Below are 26,391 nucleotides of genomic sequence, written 5' to 3'. Positions count from 1 at the left end.
TATTTTGGAATTTGCTGTACCAAATATTGCTTGAAGTAGATGCCCTGGTGGCTGTAGTTCAGAAGCCTTTGTCTCAGAGCTCCTACGGGCATTTGTTCCTTCACTGGGATTTAGCTGGCATTCTTCTTCCCTTGTGAACTTCAATCTTTTCCAGTTCTCTCATAACTATCTGGGCATTTGCCTTCCCTATTATCCAAGTTTGGTTCCTACTCTACACACCAGTTGCAAGGCTGGCAGCTACAAACCCCAGCCTAGGCCTTTCCTTACAGCAGAGCTCTCAACCTTGCCCAGGCCTCGAAACAACATAGAAGCTTCTTAAAGCCTGGAGTGTTGGGCCCACCCTCTGTTTCTGAGTCAGCAGCTATATACTTCTAACTAGCTCCCAGGTGATATTGATGGGGAGCCCACTTTGAGAACTAGAACTTTGAATTTCCTCTGGTACCCAAGAGACAGCACTGCCCTCCTGGCTCTGGTACCTCTTCCCTGTTAACCATGGCAAGTAGCTGACCAGCTTGGAACACAACGTTTTTGTTGGTACAATAGACACAGTGACAATAGACACTTTATCAGGTGGTTGTAAAAAGGAAAGGGTAAACAGAGTAAAAACTCGGCTAGCTGGGTAAAACAGCCTTTATCAGATTCACTGATACAAACGGATTCTCAGCAGAAGTTGCCTCTTTCAACCATGTGGTCCTATTTCCACACATTTTCTTCAGAGGTTGAAAACTCGCAATCAGTTCGAACACATTTCCTATGTTTTCAAATGCCTGATGTACATGCTATTCAACTTTTTATTCCTTTAAGAATTCCCCTTTTAAAAACATGGAGCAGAGATCTTTATCCTGGAAAGACTCCAGATACCAAATCTGTTTCTTCCAAGTAGGAGGGGCCAGAAGAAAGCCTGAAGGAGACTTTCCACATGGCCCCATTTTACCATGTTACTTGGAGGGAGCAGACACCAATTACTAGGAAGCATTCAAAGCACTGATGCTCACTTACCTTGGTCATGCCTCCTGCCTGTGCTGTGTTCAGTCCCGCGTGACTGGGAATTTGTGGCGAAACCTGTGTTAACGTCTCAGCCAGAACGCTGCTTGTGGGCCCCTGCATGGTTGGAGCAGGGTACGGTATTCCAGCTCCCCTTCCTCTGCCAGCAGTCCCCAGAGATCCATTCATGACTTGCGCCTGCCCCTGCTGGGCCTGGTTCAATAAACTATGGCCAGAGTTACTATTGAGGAGGCCTGGGTGGGCCTGGTTAAAGTTAGCATTCATGCAGATCCCAGGTCCTGTCTGCGCTGTGGCAGGGCTGCTGGTTACCAGTCCCACTTGTTTTTGTGCTTGCGGATTCAGTGGTTGGGAAGCAGGGGGAGTGGGCCCAGAGGTGCTGGCTGCCTGCTTGGGCAGGCTGGGGGCTGAAGAATCTCCCTGGTTCAGAGGGCTCTTGCCCATAGTACCCAGATTGGCCATGTTCGCATTGTTCGGCTGCCCTTGAGCCTGGCCACCAAGGCCTTGCTGCACAGGGCTGCTGGCGCTCACATTTCCTATTCCTGGGTTGATACTAGAGCCGCTGCCTCCGCGCAGAAGCTCCGACAGTTGTTTATGTTTGGAAGCAGCATCTGGAACAAGGTTCCCACTGTTTAAAAGGCCTAATTCTCCATTGGGGATCAGCTCATCAGGAAGATCATTTTCCAAGTCAAACAATGGTCCAAAATCTAGAAATTAAACAGAAATGAAAGTGAGAAACTAAGTAACCATAATAGCTCTCCAACTGTCATATGCTACTATGAGCTTAACCTAAAGAGGCATATGTAACACACAACACCAGCATGTCTTAAGAGTAATGTCAAAATGATTTGAAAGTTAATTTGGAAAAATAAAACATGAAAATTTTTTTCAAATTCTGAAAAAGAAAAAGTTAAACAGAGATGAGAAGAGAGTTAGCCCTATTAGATTTGATCATATTTTCAAACAAAATTAAATCATGTGTTATGGGGACAAACACATAAACAAATTAGAGGAAACCAATGGAGAGTTAAAAGAAAACTGAATTATAAGGTAAAAATGCTTTTAAGACTATATTGTGTAAAAAAGCAGTTGGGTATTTGATTAGATAAACAGCAATTTGGGAAAATTAAAGTAAAGCCTAACCTAAATATGTAAAGTAATTACATATTTAAAAGGTAAGTTATATATTTTAAAAAACTAGCCTTAACAGAACACGAGATTCCTCAAAATGTTGAAGCTATAGAAAATAATAAATACATATAGAGAAACCAAAAATAATTTAAGAAAATAAAACAGGAGCTTAATATTTGTATCATATGAAAGGAGTTAATGTCAATCATACATTAATATGAGAGGCACCCTGACTCCCAAATGCACAAAGGACAAAAGCAGGTATCACAAAGAAAGATTTAAACAGTAAAAAAAAAAAAAATAGATCATCCTTCCTGGTAATTGAACATAAGAAGTGAAAGCAACTCCTTTTTTCTGGCCCTTTCTCAAAGTAACATTTCTCTTTTTTTTTTAAAATATATTTTATTGATTTTTTACAGAGAGGAAGGGAGAGGGATAGAGTTAGAAACATCGATGAGAGAGAAACATCGATCAGCTGCCTCCTGCACATCTCCCAATGGGGATGTGCCCGCAACCCAGGTACATGCCCTTGACCGGAATCGAACCTGGGACCTTTCAGTCTGCAGGCCGACGCTCTATCCACTGAGCCAAACCGGTTTCGGCAAGTAACATTTCTCTAACATGTGGTCTATAAATGTCATCTCTAGTCCCTCACTGACCATGCATTTTTTTTTTGGCAGAAATTTATTTTTTTTTAATTTTATTGATTTTTTACAGAGAGGGAGAGGGATAGAGAGTTAGAAACATCAATGAGAGAAAAACATTGATCAGCTGCCTCCTGCACACTCCCTACTGGGTATGTGCCCACAACCAAGGTACATGCCCTTGACCAGAATCGAACCTGGGACCCTGGAGTCCACAGGCCGACGCTCTATCCATTGAGCCAAACTGGTTAGGGCGACCATGCATTCTTCAACCCACAACCTGGCTATGCATGCATGTGCAAGGACAAGATATGTAGAAATATATTCATCATAGTATTAACATCAAAAAAGGGGTAACAATATCCAGAGGTAGTTTAACCTGATAGCTATAGACCCAGACTGCCTGCATCTGAACTCCAGCTCTGCTGCTAGCTCCCTGCTAATTAACTGTGTGACCTCACGTAAGTTACTTAGACTTTCTGAGCCTCAGCTTTCTTACCTGGAAACTGGGGTAACAAATGGCCATCATACCCCAATAGAAATGTTGTGAGGACTAAATGAATAAATGTGTAAGTGCTCAGAAAGTATTAGCCTTTATTATTACTATTGTCCCAAAGTAAGTTTAATAAATTGCTATAAAATATGATAAAACATTATACATTAGAATAATGAAGACTATAAAAATGTAGAAAAATGTTTATATGGTGTATAAAAACATACCAATGGAAATTGTATGCAAAATGACACCTAGAGTAAGATTAGAACTAAAGTATGTGCATATGGGCAGTGGCTGGAGAGTAAGTAATATGCCAGAAATAAAGAGTTGTCCTGATAAAGTGGTCAAGGGGATACGTGTATTGGCTTTTTTTTTTTTTTAACTTAGCAGCCACTCCTCTTTCCACCGTTCACTTAGAGAAATTTTTTTTTTCACAACAACCTCTTTTGGCTAGCTCCTCAGAGGTTCTTCTCAGGAAGGGTAACACCTTTTAGCCACAGGAGGGAGAGCCACTGGAGAAGCCAAAGGCCACAATCATCTTCTCCTTGCAGGTGACACAATCCTGGCTAAGGGAATTAAAGGCAAGTTGGCCAAGACAATTCTGGAAAAGGCTTTCCTTTCTAATAATAAGGGATGCTCAGAAAGAGATTCCCCTTTCACTAGATTTCATTACGGAACTGTGGCAACTCTCTTCAACCAGGAGCAGAGACGTCATTCACACACTAAGGATGGCTGCAGCAAAAAAAATGCAAACATCTGGGTTCATAAAGCCATCTCTGAGCTGAATTATCTAACCCTGGAACTTCCCTATCTTCATGCCCTCCCTCCCCCAGCATCCAGAATCTTTTTAATAACAAGGTAGGATCTGGGGTTCATTTTCTGTACCCATGGCTAGCCCGTCAGCCTCTTGCGTGTTCAAACTTCCGGCCCTTGCATTGTACGTAGGGTTTGGTGTGGCTGTGAGGGATTCCTGGGGCCTAGCCGAAATGCCTGTACACTCTGAGGCCCTTGCAAGAACCAGAAGGAAGACAAGACCACATCCCTTCGGAGGAGTCCAGGGCCAGCTGGTCAAAGGTGAGGATCTTGCCCCCAGCCTTGAGGATGTGGCTCTAGGAGCAGCTGCTCACTCGAAGTGCATACACCTCCAGTCTGGACACCTCCTGAACACACACGTCATAGGTTTTAGTCCCTACATCCACTGTGGTTTTGCCCTCCTGGCCAGGAAGCTTCATATTCCGGACCATCTGGGAAAGGGACAGAGGAGTCCGGTTGGTACAACTCATGAACAACCTCTTCAGCACCACTTGAAGGTGGAGTTGGTTTGAAACTGGCCAGAAACCTATATAGCTTGACCAACAGCCTTAGGTAGATGTCCTGGCTCTTGGGTTCCTCGCACTGAATCTTTTGGTCTTTGTTGTGGCAGGTGTTGACTCCCATGATGGCGCCTTCTGCCCCACCAGGTCAGGAAAGAGCCACACTTCTTGTTACGTGTGAAAATACATTTCCTTGCCGAAACCGGTTTGGCTCAGTGGATAGAGCGTCGGCCTGCGGACTGAAAGGTCCCAGGTTTGATTCCGGTCAAGGGCATGTACCTGGGTTGCGGGCACGTCCCCAGTAGGAGATGTGCAGAAGGCAGCTCATCGATGTTTCTCTCTCATCGATGTTTCTAACTCTCTATCTCTCTCCCTTCCTCTCTGTGGAAAATCAATAAAATATATTTTAAAAAAGAAAATACATTTTCTATCATTTAAGTCGTTCTAGCTAGAGTTTAATATTACCTCGCAGCTGAAGGCATCTTGATTATCTCCATCATGTCTATGGACGTAACTCAAACTCCTTCGTAAGATGTACAAGGCCATCAGAACATGGCCCCTGCCCATGTCTCAGCCCTTTCAGCCATAACACAATGAGCTCTCACATACATGAGCAATCTTTCTTCTAAATGCGCTCCTCACTAGAAAACCTCACCCCCAAACCCTCACTAGGATTAGGATTAGTCTAAGTGACTATGAAGACTTTTTTTAGGCTACCCCTGCAAAACTGACCAGGTGTCTCTTTTCAGGGTCTACAGTTCTCTGTACATACATGCCTAGTAAACCATCTCTACACCACACATGTATTTCTTCCTGCCTGGCTGTAAGGAATTAGACCTGGGTAATGTGTACACACACACACATACACTGTTTTTGCAGAACCCGTGAGAGTAAGCTGCAGACAGTATGATCCTTTCCTCCTAAGTACTTGATTCTGCATCTCCTAAGAACACCCTTTTACATAAACATAGTACATTTATCAACTTCAGGAAATTTAACATTGATACAGTACTTAATGTATTGATCGCCCTTACTCAGATTTGGCCAGTTATCCCAATAATGCCCTTCATCACATTTACTTTCCTAATCCAAGACCCAATTCAGGATCCCAGTGCACTTAGTTATCATGTCTTTTTCTTCTCTTTTCATATAGAAAGGTTTCTCAGACTTTGTCTTTCATAGCTGACATTTTTAAAGAGTACAAGCCAGCTATTTTATAGAATGTCCCTCAATTTGGGGTTGATTCCTCATGGTTACAGGACAACAGGAGTTGATCCTGGAGACAGCAGACAGCTCTGAGAAAGAACCACTGACTAGGCCTTGCTGCTGGTCATTACCCTGCTTCTGTGTCTCAACATGATTTTGTGGCTTCCATTTCATAGTTTTTATGCTATTATGTTGTCCTGAATCTGGAGATTCACAAGTGTCTCCAGATACAAAAAGCACATGAAATAAGTAAAAACAAACAAGCCTCCAACATAACATTTTTGTTATTGCCTTCCAGGTTTTGCCCACATGCACACACATTTTTACTTAGTACTCTTCAAAAAAAATTTTTTTTAATGCAATGCTCCATCTAAGAACATGAAAATGAAATTTCATCTGAACCAGAAAGCAGGAGCCATTATAACAAAGACTGGGTTTTCTTCCTATTTTCAAGGAGGAGATGAACAGCTGGTGCCTAAAGTTCCCCTGACTGGCTCTTCCAAGTACCCTGAAGCGGTGTTCCTAGGAAAGAGTGTCCAGGCCAGGACAGCAGCAGGTACACCCAAAAGAAGAGTTAGTAAACATGGCAGTGTCAGCATCAGGCACCCTAGTCCAGCATAGAAATCGGAAAAAGAACACTTGGAATTAGAACAGATGAGTTTAAATCCTGGCCGAATCAATTACCCCCGGGTCCTTCGACAAATTACTTAATCTCAAGTCTTAATTCCCTCACCTGTAAAACAGGAACAACAGTATCCCAGGGTTACACGATGAATGCTGGACTGAACACTTTGTGTCAGATACAGGTTAGCTTATTCTATCTTGCACAAAAACTTTAAAATGTCTTACCTTTAAAAATTCACTCTTCAACCTTCTCACTCTCAAATTTACATTTGTGTGTGTGTGTGTGTGTGTGTGTGGTTTATTCCAATTCTAGTCCAAATGTACATACAACTTTTGCAGTTATAGCAGGGCTCATGTTTTAGTTTAGTTTTATTTTTTTATTGGCCTGCCACATTTTGTCTACCTTGACTTCTTTTTCTCACTCTGTTTCAATACAGACACATCTCACAACTGTTTGGGTACAGGAAGACTGACTAATTCTACTTATGTCCTCACCTACCAGTCCAAGCATATATGAACATGTATACAACCAAATATATAAGGTGTGGCTTTTAGAAAGACAAGACAGGTTGTGTAGGGTTTGTGGAAGGCATATCCATACCCATACCATTACCCTGCTTTTCACCATTATACTGTCACCATTTTTCCCTATTCTCTAGTTCAAAACACTGACAAAGGAGATTGAAGAAGGAAAGTCAGGATATTACAACATAACACAGCTATGCTTTCTACACACTAGTGTCCCAACACCCAGGTTGGGCAAAAGCAATCTGAATCATGGGAAATTCCTGTGATTCAAGATTGAGCACTACCATTTCCAATCCTAGGTAAATTCCTTTCTCCCTGCCAAGTCACCAGGGGGCCCAGGAGACCAGGAGAGAGCAAAGCTGAGGCTGAACAAGATTCGTGGGCACCCTGCTTTCTAGGGGTTGTTCACTCTTAGCAGGAGACTGTCATACAGCAAACAGCAAAAAAGTCTGTCATACTTTCATAGCTGGGGGCAAGAATTTTCTCTTTTGGGGCTTCCCAGCTGCCAACCCCAGAATTGGTTCCTTTCATTAAGCTGATTTGAGAGAAACCAAGCTATTAGCTTTCCAGTCTCACACTCACACAAGACTGGGGCAACCACAACAGCAGCTTAGGAAGGAGAAAGTCACAACCAAACTGGGCCTGCTTTGGGAAACAGGAGGTCTTCATCACACATGATCACAAGGTGTATTTCACTTCTAGGCTGGACCCAGAAACTTTGTTCCAGGTAACCATTACTTCTGAACACCGAAAGACAAATGGTATTCCACACATGTTCTAAATCCATTCTTATTCATCATCATCATAAATCAGTATTTCACCTTAAATAAGGAGTGAACGGCTGCTCTCAGGTACTCTGGAAAACAGCTTTTGAGAATCAATCTGTCCAAACAATAACATTTGATAATAGTTTTGTTTGAAAAAATTTTCAAATGTGTCAGCTAAACAAATCATCCACAAAACATATCTTTCTTCAGGTTTTTCTAACATCTCTTCTGTCATAACACCATGTATTTTTTTTCTTTGAATTGCATTTGGAGCCCCAAGTTCTCTTTATTGATAGAACTGATTTTTTCTGTCAAAGTATGTACAGACCAGTTTATCACACCTTCTATTAGCCAGAAGCATGAATTCTTCTGTACTCTATAGACATAGTGAGTGAGTCTTAAAATCATACGATCAACTTCCTGTTATAACTCATGAGGCTGTAAGCACCAAGAAAGCAGGGATCCTAACTACCCATTGCTTAGCCTAAAAAACCTGGCATATATTAGGCCCACAACAAACATCCATAAGCTGAATGAGTGAATGAATTACAGAGAAGAGTGCCAGAGTTACAAAGGATACACACTATCAACTTTAACAAGTAACTTGTCTAGTCAAACACATAAAGTGATAATGTTAATATTTATTACTACTTAAGACAGAAACAAAGAAAACAAATTTCAATAATGAATTATCTTGAAATGTTACATTGTTCTACTTTTTCCTTTATACCCGCTTTATCCTCTAAGGGACCAGGAAGGTCTATTTCACTCTTCAACTACACCTCAATATCAGTGAATCTCTATCCCATGGTTGATTAAATGGCATAATGTAGAATGAGAAATGGTAGTGTGAGAAATAAAACTATTCATGAGTTTAGATGCTGTTTTATGTTCATGTTTCTCTAGTTCCAAGCATGAAAACTCCCCTCCCAAGGACCTCTTATTTCTCTCTGCAGTCCTTATTCCCTGTGTGTGTTTGTTTTTTAAAAAGGTCTGCTTTCTTGAAATTTTTTTTTCATAATTTCTTTAGTCTTTCTTCAGCATTGCTTGTACTGACTACTCAAAATGCTTCTCTTAAATCTTTCAAAAACTAAGCACTTTTATTCATCCACCTAAAAAACTTTACAAAAAGAATTTTTAATTCCTAAGTCAAAACTAGATACAAAAAATTGATCCAACAAGGGCAATACATCCCGGAAATGCTCACATCTAAAGATGAGGAACCCACTGAATGGTAGACACTTTCGCAGGGTTATTATTCTTAGATGACTCAACAACCATTCTGGACCTTCACAGTGTATGTATTAATATGGTACCAGTCAGACACTGACAATACAGGAAGTATAGTCTGGGGTAGTGAGAAAAGTACCCAACCAGTTTTGATTCAGCTCTGTCTCTGTCACTTACTACTACTACTACCTCCCTATGTGTGCATCCTCAGCTCTAAAATGGAAACACTAGTGCCTGCCTCTAGAATCACTGTTGAAAGAATTAAATCATACAATGTGTATACAACCCTTTAGCCTGGCATGCAGTGATGACTCAATAAATATTAGGCATTATTACTACTGTCATAGCCCCATCTTCCAAGGTTACACATCATGAATCTAGCAGCCCATGCCTGGTACAGGGTTCATGCTCAACGACTGTTTTTTCTCTATGGTAAAGCCCTAATAATCTGTAACAATTATAGAATAAAACCTCTGAAAATTCTTGGAGATTGTGCAAGTAAATAATGAAACAATTTTCCAACAACTGAAAATGAAAATACAAATAATGAAAAGTAAAAGAAAAAAAAGGCACAGTTTTATTAGCATTTATGCCATTACAATTTTTATCTAGGCATTTAAACAAGTTCCCAAGACACCTAAACTTTTCAATAACTATTAGAAAATAATAAAGGCAAATTCCTTCTAAAATCTTCTGTAATTCAGGCTTCTTTCATGCAGATACACCACACCCTAATTAGTACAGGATAATAAGGTTTTACTTCATTCTGAACAGTGAGTTTATAGTGAGTAAAAAGTCTTGCCCTTTCTCAAAATCACTATCAGCTCAAGAGCCAAAGTGTGTTAGGCTGGGCAACCTGCTTCCTCCCAGGCCTTCATACAGTGGGAGTAAATGTATTTCATGGTTACTCTGCATCAGGTATCTAGAAATCTTGTTCACTAAATATTTGCTATTTATCTTCCAATTAAAGAACACAAGACAGTTCTGATCAAAAGTTCTTTGTTACACTGGACCCTAAAATTAGCAGAGTCCTGGAATTGCAGCCAGACTCCTATCTTCATTTGATGCACCTAAGAAGTTTCCAGAAAAGGGCTATTCCTAGACAGCAAGGACAATTTTACGTTTCCTAAATGTGGTTTGTATGCTGCCTCCCTCAACCCTGAAAAGTGGAGAAAAGGCTTCAAGAGACAAAGGTGGAACAAGAGGCGCTGCCACAGCATTAAACCACCAACAGACTGACCATAAATCACCCAGCAGCCCCTAAACAGTAACCAGATGTTCTGGAGCAGAGGAAGCACAAAGGGGCTCACTATCCTCCACCAAAATGGTTGAGAGGGGCCCGGATAAGATACTGTAATCAGCTGCTTATCCACCCTGCAATCCAATTAGAGGTCCTGGATGAGGAATGTGGGGGCTGAGCTAGGATCCAACCTCTGCAGAAGCAAACCCCACCACAGGTGCTGGGGTACCTCAGGTAAGTATAAGTAAGCAGATGCCCAGAGACTAGGTCTTACGGCCTAAATGCTGGGATCTATAGCTGGCAGACAGCAACACAAGTCAGGAGAAGGGGAAAGATCATATTCTGGACTTAGAGGTGTCAGTGTACAACATATGAAAACAGGTGGACTATATAAGAACCTGTAACAGGAAATGAATGTATTAAGTCCAAAAAGTACACCCACATCCAAACAATGGAACATTATTCAGCACTAAAAAGAAATGAGCTACCAGGCCATGAAAAAACATTGAGGAAACTTAAATACATACCACTAAGTGAAAGAAGCCAATCTGAAAAGACTATGTACTATATGATTCTAACTATATGACATTCTGGAAAAGGCAAAACTATGAAGACAGTAAAAAGATCAGTGATTACCAGGAGTTAGGGAGTGTGGGGGATGAACTGGTGGAGCACAGGGGATTTTCAGGGCAGTGAAAATAGCCAACCTTTCAACCTCACGGACCACCGGTTGGCGACCACAGCTCTGTATGATACCATAATGTTCATTATACGTCTATTCAAACACACAGAATGCATACTACCAAAAATGAACCCTAATGCAAACTATGGATTTGGGGTAATTATGCTGTGTCAATGTAAGTACATCAGTTGTAACAGATGTATCACTCTGGTCGGGGATGTTAATAATGGGAGAGGCTGTGCACTTGTAGGGGGCAAGAGGCATGTGGGAAAGCTCTACACCTTCCTCTCAATTTTGCTATGAACTTGAAGCTGTTCTAAAAAAAAAAAAAAAAAGGCTTAAAGGAAAAATAAAGTACACCCTAAAGCTATGGAGATTGCACAAAATGATGGAGATCACAACTGAAGAATAATGTATCATCAACTAGACAATATTAACAAATAACATACACAAAATATCTAGTGATGTCTATGCTGGATATAAGTGTGCTGCTTTTAAAGCTTTAAGAATCCACCAACATACAAGTTCTTAGAGAACAATTTGATGACATCATCAAAATTAAAAATGCATAATCCTGTTAACCATTAATTCCATTTTTAGGAATCTGTTCTATAGATATATACATAATTGTGCAGAGCTATTCATTGAAACACTGTGTTGAGACAATAAGATTGGAATCTAATGTCCACAAGTGAGGAACAGATTAAGTCAATTATGGCCCATCTCATATAATGGAACACTAGCAACTACTCACATCTGGGGACTAGGCAGAGGAAGGAAGTCTCCTAACAAATTTGTGTCCTCTGATTTTTGAACCATGTGAATGAATTACTCATTTAAGTAATTTAAAAAATTGAATTTTTAAAGGCAGCCTTGGAGGTGTCCAGGCCCAGCTGACCAGCTTCGGCCCAGGTGGTAACACCTAGAACACTTCCACGCATTCCTGATTCCAATTGGAGTGTTTACTGATTGAGGTGAAATCTGAAATGAGCTCAATATTAGTTTAAAATATTGTGTTTAAATGAGCTTAAAAGGCAAGAAAATAACTATTTTAAGGACTTTTCAAAAGTACTATTTTTTCCCTAAAGGAATGTGACAATCTACATTTTGTGCCCAATGTAGTAGTAAAATAAATGTTGCTCTCATCAGAAAAGTTGCCATTATTTCAAAACACTCAAAGAAACATTAGTTGGCTATCAGGTCTTGTAGCTTCCAGCACATCAATGAAGAAACCTCTAATAAAAGGATTCTGTTAAAATCAGAGCTTGTGCAAAGAAGTGATGACTGGACATCACAATCATATTTTCAAATCTTTCAACAGCACCTCCGAGTTAATTTACACTTTTTTCAAACCATTCTTGCTAAAGGTTTTGCAACAGGAACTAACCAAAACTCCACTTCTCACAATTAAACAGATTCTTCTAACCACAAATACTAAAGATGTTTTGCTTTGGATTTGATTTACTTTTTAAATAGCTTTTCATGACAAAAATTATGTTTATAGGTGTTTTTTAAGGCATTCGGAATATAAAGTGGAAAATAGAGAGCCCTCCCAAACCATCCCCAGTTCCTCACCTCTAAGAAAAACAATTTCTAGAGATTTCCTTCTGGAAATCTATGCACACATTAGTAAATATCTTTTTACCCCTAAAAAATCTAATTATCATTTTTGTTCTCCATCTCTTTTATGTAATGATCTAATAAATTTATCTTCTCTCTTAAGTGCCCATCACTCTCCCTCCTCCACATCTGCAATAGCAGAGGACTCAGCTACTCCTCTTCTGAAGGACTTTTGGTCACTTTAATAATGTTTTGCAATCTCTAAATTAATTAACTAAATTAATGAAAACGCCTGGCATTAATATGAATATCCACAGTAGTCCTACCAAGCAAGAAACTGATTTCCACTTTATCTGCTTGATGTAGAAGTTACAGATAGTTCTACATTATCTATTAAGGTAGATAATAAAAACTACAGGTTTTAAGAATCTTTTCCAGAAACTGGGAAAATAAACATGACTTTGGTATGAACTGGTTGCATGACGTGCAACATGACGACAGTAACAAAACTTCTAATATTCTTTGAGATGGCACGGAATTAAATTTTTTAAAACCTCAATTCTTCCTACATATACAGAATATTGAAAACACTAAAATAACTTTGTTATTTAAGTACAGCACCAAACATTTTACCATTAAAAAGTGTTTTTAGAATGAAGACTGCTCTATGAATATTATTATATCCAACAGCTCTGAGAGTCTATCAGTCCAAAATGTACTTATAGTGGAACGACAAGTATAATGTGTCACTATGGGAAGAAAGTACAGAGAGCATGTACTTACATATGCATAGCATGTCTCTAGAATAATGCACACTGGTTACCTGTGGGGAGTAAAACTGGGTGACTCCAGAAACAGACAGGAGAGAGAGGCTTTCCAGCAAACATTCTCTTGTGCTTTTTGGAATTTTGAGCCCTATGAATATATTACCCACTTAAAAAAATTTTTTAAACAACTTTCATGGTTTTTTCCCTCCTACAACGGGGTGTGGGAGGAGAGAGAGAATTTTGGGAGACGAGAGAGAATTTTCAACTCTCCTTGCAGATAGGAACTTGGATGGAAACACACACCTTGGAAAAGCTTACCCAGACTTCTCCAAATACCCTGGAAGCGATTGGTTTCTAAAGTTTTGTATTGTTTTTAAAGCCCTAAAAGAATGGCCTGGACTCCCTGGTCTGACACTTGGAGGCTCTCGACTTTGCTTGCCTTCAGATGCCTGACTTCCCACATAATTCATCCTGTAAGAGCTCCAATGTCCTTTCTGCTAAGAAGTTTCCCTGACCATCCTACCTTAAGCATCCAGTTTCTTCCTGCCACAACTCTGATCTCAGTTTGCAAGTAGACAGGCATTGGTGGGACTGCTGGATTGCCTGCCTACACCACTATGCTCCGAGTTCCAAGAGGACAGAGCCACCACTGTTATCACCACGGCCTAGCAATATCCCACATAAGAAACATATAATTTATTTGAATTTTATAAGTATTTAAATATTTGCTGAATAAAAGAATGAGATGGTAGAACTGAGACTGGAACCCCGGCTCCCCCAACTCCCAAGAGCAGGACCACACCAGCAGTCTCCACCTCTCAGAAGGAAGACCACACCGATTCTAAATGGTAGCCCAATGAACGTAAACCAAAAACAAAACTGGTTTTTGCAAAAACTGTTACACACTCAAGAGATTATACCTCCAGACCTTCACACTTGCTATTTATGCTGTTTCCAAGCCTAGAATAGTATCCCCTCCTCCCAATCGCCTGTTCATCCTCAGGCCTCAGGGCTAATGCCTCTTCCCCTAAAAGGCCGTCCCATATCCAGAACAGACTCTATCCTGTACCCTAATCATACATGAACCTCTCTCTGGGGTCACACCTGACTACAGATGCCTTCCATGAAGGGAGACACTAGACCTGTTGTGTCCCCAACAGATCTCCAGGGCTGACACTACAGTGTAACATATTTTCTAAATAGTGAATAATCCTAAATGCAAAGCACTGAATATTTCTGAAAGTACCTTCTATCTTTAAAAGACAGTCCCTTTAAAAGAACTTTGTCTTTTAGATAAAAAATATCTTAAAGAAAACTTCAGACAAATGAGATTAAGTAAATGTATTTAGTTCTGTGCTGTACAATACAGAAGCCAGGAGCCAGATGTGGCTATTTACAATAATAAAAATTAAATAAAATTTAAAATTTAGTTCCCAAGTAACATTAGTAACAGTTCAGATGCTCAAATAACCACAAGTAGCCAATGGTTCCAGTACTGGACAGTGCAGATATAGAACATGTCCATCAACACAGAAAGTTCTACTAGGCAGTGCCAACTTAAGAGATTATCATAACAATACTAGCGCCCAGCCGGCATGGCTCAGTGGTTGAGCATCGACCTGTGAACCAGGAGGTCACAGTTTGGTTCCAGTCAGGGCACATGCCCGGGTTGCAGGCTTATTCTCCAGTGTGGGGCGTGCAGGAGGCAGCCGATCAATGATTCTCTCTCATCATTGATGTTTCTATCTTTCTCTCCCTCTCCCTTCCTCTCTGAAATCAATAAAAATATATTTTAAAAAAATAATACTGGCATTTCAAACAAAGAAAATGTCTAAATCTACTCTCTTACTATTGTGAATCAGTTTTTCCTTAAACATTAAAAGATTGAGAAAATCATCAGTGCGTGCTAAAATACTGAATTATCTCTTGATAATTCAAATGATTTCCTCAGAGATTTTTTAAGAGAAGCTTAACTCTGAGCAAGCTGTGCTCTTCAAACAAAAAACAATCCCAATAGTAGCAGAGGCACAACCAAAACGACACAGAAAATCAATACTTTATGTCTTTTTGTTATTTTTAAGAAGAGAAAAGTCCCACAATAAGCAAGGAGCTGAATCTCCTCCTTCCAAGACCAGTGGTAACTGAACCAAAAAGGAGATTAAATTTCACTGATATTTCCTTCATCCGATCACCCTTACTAAACTGCACAGTGATCCCAAGGCCATTTTCTCCTCTAACCCTGTTTTCCGAAAAGAAAGACTAGCCTAGGCCGGTGTGACTCACTGATTATTATATAGTTAGAGCACTGGCTTGCCCACTGGAGAGTCGTAGGTTCAATTCCCAGTCAAGGGCACGTACCTGGGTTGCCAGTTCTAGTGCGGTAGGGGACCAATCCACATGTCTCTCACATCGATGTTTCTTTCTCTCACTCTCCCCCACCCGACTCCCTTCCATTCTCTCTAGAAATCAAAGGGAAAAATATCCCCACTCCTTGGGTGAGGATTGAAAAAAAAGAAAAAAAAAAAAAAGACAATTTTTGTAATTTTACCACTCGCTTTTCCCTTTTAAATCCTAACCTAAATCAAGCCCTTGTTCTGAAATACTAGAAAAGTCGTTTAAGACTTCAATTTTCCAATAAAATAACAGCTTTTAACTTCAAATCCAGACTGAGTAAAAGATGTCCAACTATTACCAGTTTTATAGGATTCCTAAATCTCAGCTTCTAATTCACTCTTCTGCAAGCTGGTTCTGAGACTACACTAGCCCTGGTGCTGGAGGCAAAACAGGCAGGGGAGGTGTCTTCACATTTACTCAGCAAGGAACTTCCAAGGATCTGGTTCTGGGTCAGACTCATAGCCTACATCATCCCAACCTTCACCAGCCAGAGAGGTTGGTAACATATAGTTTCCCACACAATTAAACAGTAATAACAGCTGCCACAACCTGCTATATTCCAGGAACCATAGTAGCTCCAGTATACAAAGCTTATTAAAGTAAAAAGAAATGGAAAGTTCTAGAAGAAAAAAATCATTTTAGAGATGAGACAACCCTCCCCCAACCCTGCCAAAGCTCAAAAGTCAAGTCACGGACCCCAAGTCACAAAGTTGATGAGCTGGGAGGCAAGATTCAGTGTCTACTCTGAGTGGAGGCCAGGGCTCCCTCCTTACTACCACAATGCCCACATCCCATATAAAAAGCTCTGACATTTCCTTCAACTCTGAGTCATGGTTAGAAGGTTCTACTTTTAATCAGGTGACAAATACTAAAAACATTTTAATCCAAAGGAATTGGGTCAAGCTCTTATAGTCCATAATTGTCAAAGCAAGCAAACTCTAATTATTTGATAGATTTCTATAGTTCCCAAGTGTCATCATTCAGTTTGTAATCAAATGCCAAATACACTTTAAATATTGCACAAGCCTCTCTCTACGGGCTCTTATAAAGAATAGTAGCTTATTTTTCTTGCTATTTCATTGATTATAATATAGTTTTGATAAGAAAAAAAACACAAAATATTTGGGGGGTTAGTGCAAAGAGAAGCTTTTAAGTTATAAAAGGCTTGTACAAGAATTGTACAACCCCATTAAACAGCTACAATTACTTAAAAAACACCTACTGTAGCTCTGGTCGGTGTGGCTCAGATGGTTGGAGCATTGTCCTGTACACTGAAGGTTGCAGGTTCAATTCCCACTCAGGACACATACTTAGGTTGCGGGATCTATCCCCAGTTGGGGCATGCACAGAAGACAACTAACAGGTCAATATATTTCTCTCTCTCCCCCGAGCCTTCCCCCTCTCCTCTCTAAAATCAATAAGCATATCCTCAGGTGAGGATCTAAAAAGAGAGAAAGAGAGAGAGACACCTACTATATACAGTAAAACACAGAAAGACTGGCAAATTAAGAGATTTTCAAATAGTAGCAGATGGAACACCTAGAAATAGGAAAGTCAAAGTGAAATTTTTGTCACCATTAGATTTTACTATTCTTAGCTATAGCTCAAGTAAACTTTCTTTTGATTAATGGAAATGAAACACGGGGGAAAGTGTCACATGGGAGATGCTATCCAAGTCTTTCTAAGGGTAAGGTTTAAAAAGAAAAGAATTAACTTTTAGACATAGAGCTCAAAAATAGTCTTGCTTCCCAAATTTAGAACAAAAAAACACCTTAAAGGCAGTTTTTCAAATACAGCAACGTTCTCAAAATTGTCTAAGAACTTGGAAAACAACAAACCACTTTTGCTTACTTCCATGCCTTTCCTGCCCCTCTTTCATTGTCCAAAGAGCTCTCCACCAAATCTGAGTCACTTCTCTTCAGTCAAAGCCCTGCTCTGCTCCCACTGGACCCTGTGCATGACTCTTTCCTGTGTCAAAGGATCACAGCCCCCATGCAAAGTCGAATATACAAAGCCCCCCAACCCCCGCAACAAGCACTGGCAGAGAGGCTTACACTTTGGCACCAGTGATATGCTGCAATGGAAGCATGTTCCCGAAAGTTAAACCTAAGACTGAATTGGGAGTGTGGAATCCCTTCCCATAGTTAATGCAGGGGCCGTGGACAAGCACACCAGACCCAAGGAGCCCATTAGCCATGGAATGGAATTCCGAGGAGAGAGGAATCAGTAGGAAAAGGCCTCAGAGCAGGCTGAAGGAACACCAGGCAATGTGCTGAAAAACAGAAGGCAAGGCCAGAGAGCTTATGAGCGACTGTCTGGGACAACCAGAGAAGATGGACATAGATGAGAGCCCCAGGGCGATCACACCCACAAAAACAAAACTGTTGAGAAGGACCAGGGTGTCTCTCCCAATAATAAAGAGGCACAGAAAACCAGCAGGCTCGCCAACTATCCGGCTCCTTGCTCTGGCCCAGCAGGAGAGAGGGGCCCAAGAGGCACCAGAGTTCAGGAGCACAGAGGGCCCACCAGGCTATTGCTGGTGTGTGCTTCTCTTAGCCAAGGCCCTTCACCCATCCCCTAAGTCTAAGGTGCTATCCCTCACTCGGACGCCCAGCCCTGGGCTTCTGCAAAACAGGGTCATTCAGTAAAGAGCAGGTGTATAAATGAAGCCCTCTTCCGGTTGCCCTTTCTGACTCATGCATTTAGCATTTGATTGCATTTTGTATTCTTTTTCAAGTTTTGACTCTGAGTCTCATCTTGTCAACACAGTTCTAAGCTACTCAAAAGCATTGATCAGAATCCTTTGTACACTGCTACTGCTTAACACAGTGATGGCAAACCTTTTGAGCTCGGCATGTCAGCATTTTGAAAAACCCTAAGTTAACTCTGGTGCTGTGTCACATATAGAAATTTTTTGATATTTGCAACCATTGTAAAACAAAGATTTATATTTTTGATATTTATGTTATATATTTAAATGCATTTAACAAAGAAAAATCAACCAAAAAAAAATGAGTTCCCGTGTCACCTCTGACACACATGTCATAGGTTCGCCATCACTGGCGTAACAGGTACCTCAGACTGAATTGCAATATATCCAGTAAAGAAGTAGAATCACATATTCATTTGATTACTTAAACAGTCCATGAAATATGCTTCAAAATTAGCAAGAATTTTCAGAACATACCACACCACTTAAGTTTTTGCAATTTTAGAATTTCATGGCCATTCTGTTCCTATTTAAAAAAATACAACTGAAGTGGTGGCAAAAATCAATAGTATTGATTATATAATTTTTGGCTATATACTCACTGAGTGGGCTACACTACAACAGATCTCCTCAATGGACCTGTGTGGATATGCATACAAGGTTCTAGAACCATCGACAAACAAATCTCTAGTCCAGGGGTCCTCAAACTTTTTAAACAGGGGGCCAGTTCACTGTCCCTCAGACCGGTGGAGGGCCGGACTATAGTTTAAAAAAAAACTATGAACAAATTCCTATGCACAGTGCACATATCTTATTTTGAAGTAAAAAAACAAATGTTTTCGGCGGGCTGCATGTAGCCCGCGGGCCATAGTTTGAGGACCCCTGAGAGTCTAATAAATGAGCACTCCCAGCGAGTTTGGACTACAGGGCACACCCACCTTCCCTGATAAGGACAGTTCCAGCAGCTATGCACTAAGCACTTACTTCAGACCAGGCACTTTTCACACATCACTTCATTCTACTCTCATAACCACCCTCTGAGATGAGAATGGTGATTATCTCTATTTTATAGATGAAGAAATTGAGGTTCAGATAACTGATCTAACTTACCAGGGTCATGATGCTAGCACAGGGGAGGGGGAGAGACTGCACCCACTTGGCCTGGCTCCAGAGCCAGTGCTTTCACCCCAATACTGTCCAGTCAACACCATGACCTGTGCTACCACCACTAAAGATCCCCCAAGAAGCCTATAAGAGCCCCAAAAAGGCCCTAGCCTGAGCACTCCTACAGCTAGCCAGGTTGGTCTACAGGTGAAAATGCACAGGTACACATCTGTATCTCAATAGAATTTAGGATTAGGACATACAGATCTTAAAATTTGTGGCAATTAACTTAAAAGCACTATCTTGTGAGAAAAAAATATAAGAACTTTGAAAGATAAATACTGCACATTCATTCACTCATTCCCTCAAGTATTTCCGGAGGGTCTAGCATGTGCCAGGCACCGCTCCCAGCAATGAGAATATGGCTGTGAAAAGATCTTACAAGCTCTTGCAGAGCAGAGCAGCTCACCTTCAAGTTTCACTGGAAGATGCAGACTTGGAGGGCAGAAGATGACAACGAAGAGCAAAATGACAAGCAAAGGAACAAAATCACCTTAATTAACTGTTTTTGTTAAACTTACCTGATTTTAAATTATATGTAAAAGTGTTTAAAAGGAACAAAAAAGACAGAGGGGCTCTGTCTGTGGCTCCCCATGTGGCTCACTGCATCTCAAGGGCTTATAAACCCCTGCTCCCCGTGCTTGAGGGTCAGCAGTCAGATAACTGCACAGTAGGTGCTCAAAAACCTGTGCCGCTGCTGTTCAACTGATCCTCAAACTCTTCAGAGACATCTAAGACTAGTGCAACCCCGGCAGTGCAGTGCTCCTAATGGATCCTCAGAGCATTAGTCACACATGACATTAGGGCCCCCACACCGAGGGCCAAATTGTAGTTTTATTGGCACACAGCCACACCGATTCCCGTATTACTGTCCAGGACAGCTTTCTTGCTAAAATGGCAGTGTTGAGTAGCTGTAACAAATCACAGGGTCCACAAAACTGAAAATAGGTCCTCTGGCCCTCTACAAAAAGTCTGCCCACCCGTGTATTACATGATAAAGGTGTAGGGTCCTGGCCAGTGTGTCTCAGTAATTGGGGCATCAGCCTGAGCATCAAAGGATCATGGATTCAATTCCTAGTCAAAGGCATGTACCTGGTTCAATCCAACCCTGGTCAGGGGGCATGAGGGAGGCAACCAATCGATGTGTCTCACATCAATGTTTCTCTCTCTCCCTCTCCCTCTCTCTCTCTCTCTCTCTATCACTCCCTCCCTCCATTCCACTCTCTCTGAAAAATCAATGGGAAAAAAACACACCCTCGAGCGACAATTAACCAAAAAAAAGGTTTGGGAATGGTGCAAACTACAGCCATCAGTACACAATGGTTCTGGGAAGGCCTGAACTTAAGTTCCTTGGCTATTCCCAATCTCATTTGAGAAATACCTCTTCACATGCCCTTTGGTTTCTTGAAATATATTTGAAGTTCTGGTTTGGATAAGATAAAAAGGTGGTATTTTACCCTGGCCTGCCTGGGTAGCTCAGTTGGTTAGAGTGCTGTCCCTATATGCCACGGCTGTGGTTTTGATCCCTGGTCAGAGCACATACAACGCAATGAATGCATAAATAAGTGGAACAGATAATGATATTTTTCTCTCTCTCCCTCTCTCTCTCCCCCTCTCTCTCCCCCCCAGCCCCAAAATCAATGAAAAGAAAAAGAGATGGTGTCCTGACTAAGATTACCTCAAGAACCAAAATGGCTCATAAACCAAGCTTTCCTAATCTTGCTTTACGCAATAGGTACATTTCATTTTAACAGGAGAAGGCATACTTGGCAAAATCATTTTTAACTATTTTGTGGTGTGGTTTTTTTTCCTTGTTAATCCTTACCCAAGGATATATTTTCCATTGATTTTTTTAAGAGAGCAGAAGGGAGAGAGAGAAACATCAATGTGAGAGATATATCAACTGGTTGCCTCCTACACACAACCTGACCTGGAGCCCAGGGATCAAACCTGAAACCCTTTGGTGCTCGGGCAAGCGTTCTAACCCCTTTGTCACACTGGCCAGTGTAACTGTTTTGTTTTCAAACACACTAAATAAAAATACAAAGTTGGCATTTATGTAGCCCCACGTAATATACTTTGTTACACTACCATAAGGACACAAGTCAGAAGTTTTTAAAACACTGGCTAGCCCAGCTGATGTGGCTCAGTGGCTGAGCATCAACCAATGATCCAGAAGGTCACAGCTCCAGTGGGCACTGCACATGCCGGGGTTTCGGGCTTGACCCCCAGTAGGGGGCGTGCAGGAGGCAGCTGGTTGATAATTCTCATCACTGATGTTTCTATCTCTCTCCCTCTCCCTTCCTCTCTTTGAAATCAATAAAAACATTTAAAAACAAAACAAAATACTAACAATCTCAGCATCAACTTCTGACTGTAGAATTAAGCCTCAGTCCCTTTAGAACTCATTTTCAATTCTGTTTAAGAATTACAGAATCAAATCTGAATGTTAAACAGGAATGATTTTCAGTCTTCTGATCAACTGCCAAAGCACCTTGGTGGGATTCATTCCCATCACCCCTGAGGAACTTCAAATGGAACCACTGTTCTCACCCTTCTCTGTTATTTAAAAGCCCCTACTTTTCTAACAAAAGCAAAGCAAAGTCATGACAAGCCCTAGCCCTAGAAGTCTCTTCAAAACTTACACTTCCTATTTAGCCAGAACTTAGTTAAGAGATGAAATAATTTGACGGGCTTCAATTATTCACTGCAATAACCACTAAGGTAAGACCAAAGTGTATCCTGTTGCTGCCAAAACCAGAGGGAAGGGGGAGTCTCTGCCCCGAGCCCCAGCAGGAAGAACACACCCCTGCTCCCTCCATCGTGATTACAAACTTTCCCCGTAGGGATTTAATTCACTTGCTAGAGTTATGCTATTGAAACTTGCCAAGTACGGCAGTCTCCTGGGTTCATGATTAAAGCAAATTCCATATTTATGGATGTAGACTGAATAGACCTATTTACTGGTTTTGGTTTGGTTCTGGTTTTGACCCTCTTATTTTGGGCAGATTACCTCTCTCAAGTATGGTGCCTCACTTAGAAGCAGTAGGAATAGTACTTCTCCTTCCTACTTCATAGGATGCCGTGAGGAACAAACTGAGATGATGGAGAGAAAAGCACTCTGATGCATAAAGCACTGCACACACAAAAAAGATCATAATTTTATTGTAAAAAGTATTTTGGTTGATAGCCATATTTACCATAAGCTTTCTTTAAATATAGTTTTCTATTACACTTACAGGGATTCACATAAAATGTAATCACGACTGTTCAGGGACACTTACACATGAGATATATCTATCTTCAATTTTTAGAAGGCAGCCTTATTGAACTTTTTTTTATAAAACCTATTTGTTGTATGTAAATTTGGCCTCAGTTAAGCTGACCAAAAAAGTCTACTGCTTGCCTGGATATTTATTTCCCCTACACTGTGAAATCATGAATCCCTGCTGTTAAAAGACTAATATGCTGTTATAATTTGGACATATTAAATGAAGAAGTTTCCAAAACACTCAACTAACTATATACTGGTAACACAAAGTCCTACTTCTTATAAAGGGTGCCAAATAAAGGAAGACTACAGTTGTGTGAAAGTGTTTAAGCTTCTTCCTCTTCTGCCCTCCTTTGGGGCGCATTCCCTATTTCCGAATCCCCGCTGCATGCTCTCCTCAGACTTTCCTGACCTCTCCTGCCTGCCATTGGTGGCAGTGGCATATCACCTGGAGATGCTGCCTTACTTCACTGTGGAGTGTTTTATACACATCCACGCACCTCCTGGTAGACTGCAAGTGCCTGCCAGTCACACAGCACTTTGGCTGATCCGCTCCCAGACTCATCACAGGCCAGTCCCCACAGATATGCATGCACGGCATCGGCAGTCCAAGTAGCTCTCTCTTGTTTCTCAGGCCTCTTTCCAATTCTAGCCCCTCAGCTCTTCCCATGCACAGAGTTCCTCTCCCTCAAATTTCACTACCAGAGCAGGGAACACACCTTGTTCCTACTGGCTCAATTTTCTCCTAGAAGCCTCAAACACACAATTCCTCACTAAAATAAGGTTGAGTCTCTCAAGAATGTTATTCCCAGGTCTCTCCTCACTTTCCCATCTAACCAAATGCCTTCACTCCTTTGACTCTTTGTAGTGTAATTCCATTAGTCCTTTATTTCCTTTATCTAAGGCCTTAAGATCTGTCTTAGACTACTAGTTACAGGGGACAAAGTTGTATCTTGTTTAATATGCTTGGTGATTCCCTCCTTGGCCCCCCACACTAATTTACCCTTTCACGATAACATATCTTATGAGAAACAAAATTGGAAAGGAACGGGGGGAAAATGGGCAAGAATGGAAAATCCTTTCTAATGAATTTCATTGTGATTAGCAGCACACTAAATATCTGATCATCCAAGTAACCAAACTACTCAAAAGCCATCCTTTGGACTCTATCTTGGAAACAGCTAGATGTATATAGTAGGACAAGCCTTTTTGTTAAGTCTTAGTTACTAATTTCTTCCTCTGTATAAAACAAAATTTGCAATACCCTCATTCAACAATAGCAAAGCTGAAAAAGCCATCCAAAAAGTTGTTTCAGAGAACAATCTTCAAAGCTGAACTTGCTTGGTATGATCTACATTTCACTCAAACATGGCAAGATTAATCAAGCAAAGATCTGTTCTGCAGTAAAAGGGCGTTTAAATCACATTTCTCACTTCACATTAGTTGATTTTATAAAATTAACATTGAACTCAAATATTTATCAGTTTTTAAGTCTTATTAGAGACTTTTATATTCTATGAAACTTATTTATTCCTTCCCACTGTTTAACAAATTTCATTTTAATTAGACAAGAATCTCCTTATGACAGATTTTTTTTATTAAAAAAGTTGTTTGTCTTACTTCTACATTAACTAATAATGTAAGAATTGTATTAAAACCGGAACCATAAAATTCAAGTTTTGTTTAAACAGAAATAGATTTTTTCAGACCACTCGTAGAAATATGCTAGTGGTCAGTCATAGAAATATTTGCAGAAGCTGAACAGCTGTTGTCTGCTACAAATATGAAGGGATTGCTACAGCAATGTAATTCAATTTGGACCCATTCATTATAAACTGATTTTCAGATGCTGCTACTGCAAGATGGGACTGGAGAAATGCAAGCTACACCGGAGACAGAACTGTTCCCAAGCGGCGGCAAGTTTTTACTGCAAAGAAGAGCTCTAAAAGAGGAAATACAACTGGTTCACAATGCTACCATGAACCAGCCCAGATGAACCCAGAATCATTAAATGAATGGAAAACTAAAATACTTCTCTTAGGCAAATGATGAGTACCTAAGAAAGTTTTCAAGGAAGCTGGTTAATAAAAAAAAAAAAAAAAAAAAAAAAAGATTTACTCAGTATCCTGATAAAATTTTTTTAAGAAATCATAATTTCTTGATTTTTACATACCTACACTGTAAAAGCAACATGCGCTCCAATGGTGATTGCAGCCCCAGCGAATCTGCTCTATTTAACTTACTTCTAAAGTTACACTTTTGTGAAATTAAACACACCAGGGCAACTTTTAGGACATCTTGCTAACGAAGTTCGGGGTGGTGAAAAGAGGGCACGATTTAGGTGACCAAACAACAAAGAGTTTTCAAAAACACTCCAAGAAACTTCTAAGTTGTAACTCACAGGCTGGCGGCTCCGCCGAGCGTCTTCTGGCCGCAGCAGCGGGAATGTCACCGGCTCAGAAAACACCTGGGGTCCGCTGCGCCGTCCCCGCTCCAGCCCTCACGCTAACTCCCCCTCCGCTGTCACCCCCGGCAGCCACGCGTGTGTTGACACACGGCGGCCGCGGGAGGCGGACGGGATCCCCACGCAAATAAACACGCTCCGCTTTACTTTCTCTCCCTGGAAGTGCCATTCGGTTTTGCACGCGAGGAGGGCTCACTAACTCCGGGAAACCCGAGCGCACCGGGCATCTGCCCGCTCCTCGGGCCGGGACAGTCTCCCCACAAAGTTCCCCTCTCCGGCGGGGCTCCGGGGAAGGGGCTCCGCTCGGGGGGAAGAGGGGGGTGCTCCGCCGGCACGCCGCCGAGCTCGGCTTTCCGGGGGCCCTCGCCTTCGGGGCGATCTGACAGCGCCCCCCGCCCCCGCCCGGCCCCCTCCTCACCTGTGCTGTCATTCGCCGGGAAGCCGGGCGAGCTGAGTTTGGCTCGCTTGGGGTTGGGCGGTCCGTCCAGCAAGTTTTCGGCCATTTTCACCTGCTCTCGACAACAGCCCCGAGAGCGGACGGCAGGGCCGGCGAGGGCTCCGGGGCAGGGGTCGGCGCCGCCCCGGCCGGCTGCGAGGGGAGAGGAGCGAGCGCGAGCGGCGAGCCGCGAGCGAGCGCCGAGAGGGAGGGAGGGCGCAGAGCCGGGTGGGGGAGGCGGCGGCCAAATCTCAGCCACAGCAACAGCGCCCCGCAGCGCTCACCGCCCGCCCCCGGCCGCCGCCGCCGCCGCCGGCCGCGGCCCCCTCATCCCCTGCCCGCCTCCCGAGCGCGACACTCCGCGGCGGGGGCGCCCCGGCGGCCCAGCCGCCCCCCCGGGCCCGGCAGGCAGCGACGGCGCCCGGCCGGCCGGCTTAGGCAGTCCCGGGGAACATGGTGCCGCCGCCGCGCCGCCGCCTCACTACCCCCCCCCCCCCGCGCCCCACTTAATTAATTCGCTCGCGGCCCGACGACCGAGGGGCTCCGGGCTCCGCTCCCCGCCCGCAGCCGGCCGCCGTAAGGAAAAACAATGCGCGAAGCGGAGCCGCCGCCGCCGCGCCCCCCCACCCCCCGTTCCGCCGCCGCCGCCGCCGCTGCCGCCGCCGCCGCGGCTCCGGGAGGCCGAGCCGAGAGGGGAGCGGGGCCGCCGGAGCGGGCGCCGAGGGCCGGGCGGAGCGGGACGGCCGGGCGGAGCGGGGTGCG

General features: G+C 42.3%; 1 protein-coding gene and 1 pseudogene across 2 annotated transcripts in view; both read right to left on the bottom strand.

Annotated features, from left to right (window-relative positions):
- Positions 1 to 25,797, bottom strand: part of CREBBP (CREB binding protein) — a 154,968-nt gene extending 129,171 nt beyond the window's left edge. The window contains exons 1-2 of one of the 2 annotated variants that reach the window (XM_070413115.1): positions 25,612 to 25,797; positions 1,000 to 1,709 (exon numbers count right to left, since the gene is read on the bottom strand). In XM_070413115.1, the coding sequence (XP_070269216.1) occupies positions 1,000 to 1,709; positions 25,612 to 25,696 (795 nt within the window). In that variant the 5' untranslated portion in view covers positions 25,697 to 25,797. The remainder of the gene's footprint in view (positions 1 to 999; positions 1,710 to 25,611) is intronic. The other variant, XM_070413114.1, reaches the window with a different exon arrangement.
- On the bottom strand, positions 3,530 to 4,749 carry LOC139008256 (large ribosomal subunit protein eL18 pseudogene; annotated as a pseudogene).
- Positions 25,798 to 26,391: the final 594 nt, after the last annotated feature.

The sequence above is a fragment of the Myotis yumanensis genome, unplaced genomic scaffold, assembly GCF_028538775.1.
Source record: "Myotis yumanensis isolate MYYU_CA2020_CCGP unplaced genomic scaffold, mMyoYum1.0.hap1 SCAF_4, whole genome shotgun sequence".
NCBI lineage: Eukaryota > Metazoa > Chordata > Mammalia > Chiroptera > Vespertilionidae > Myotis > Myotis yumanensis.
This window is presented reverse-complemented; position numbering and strand designations above follow the sequence as displayed.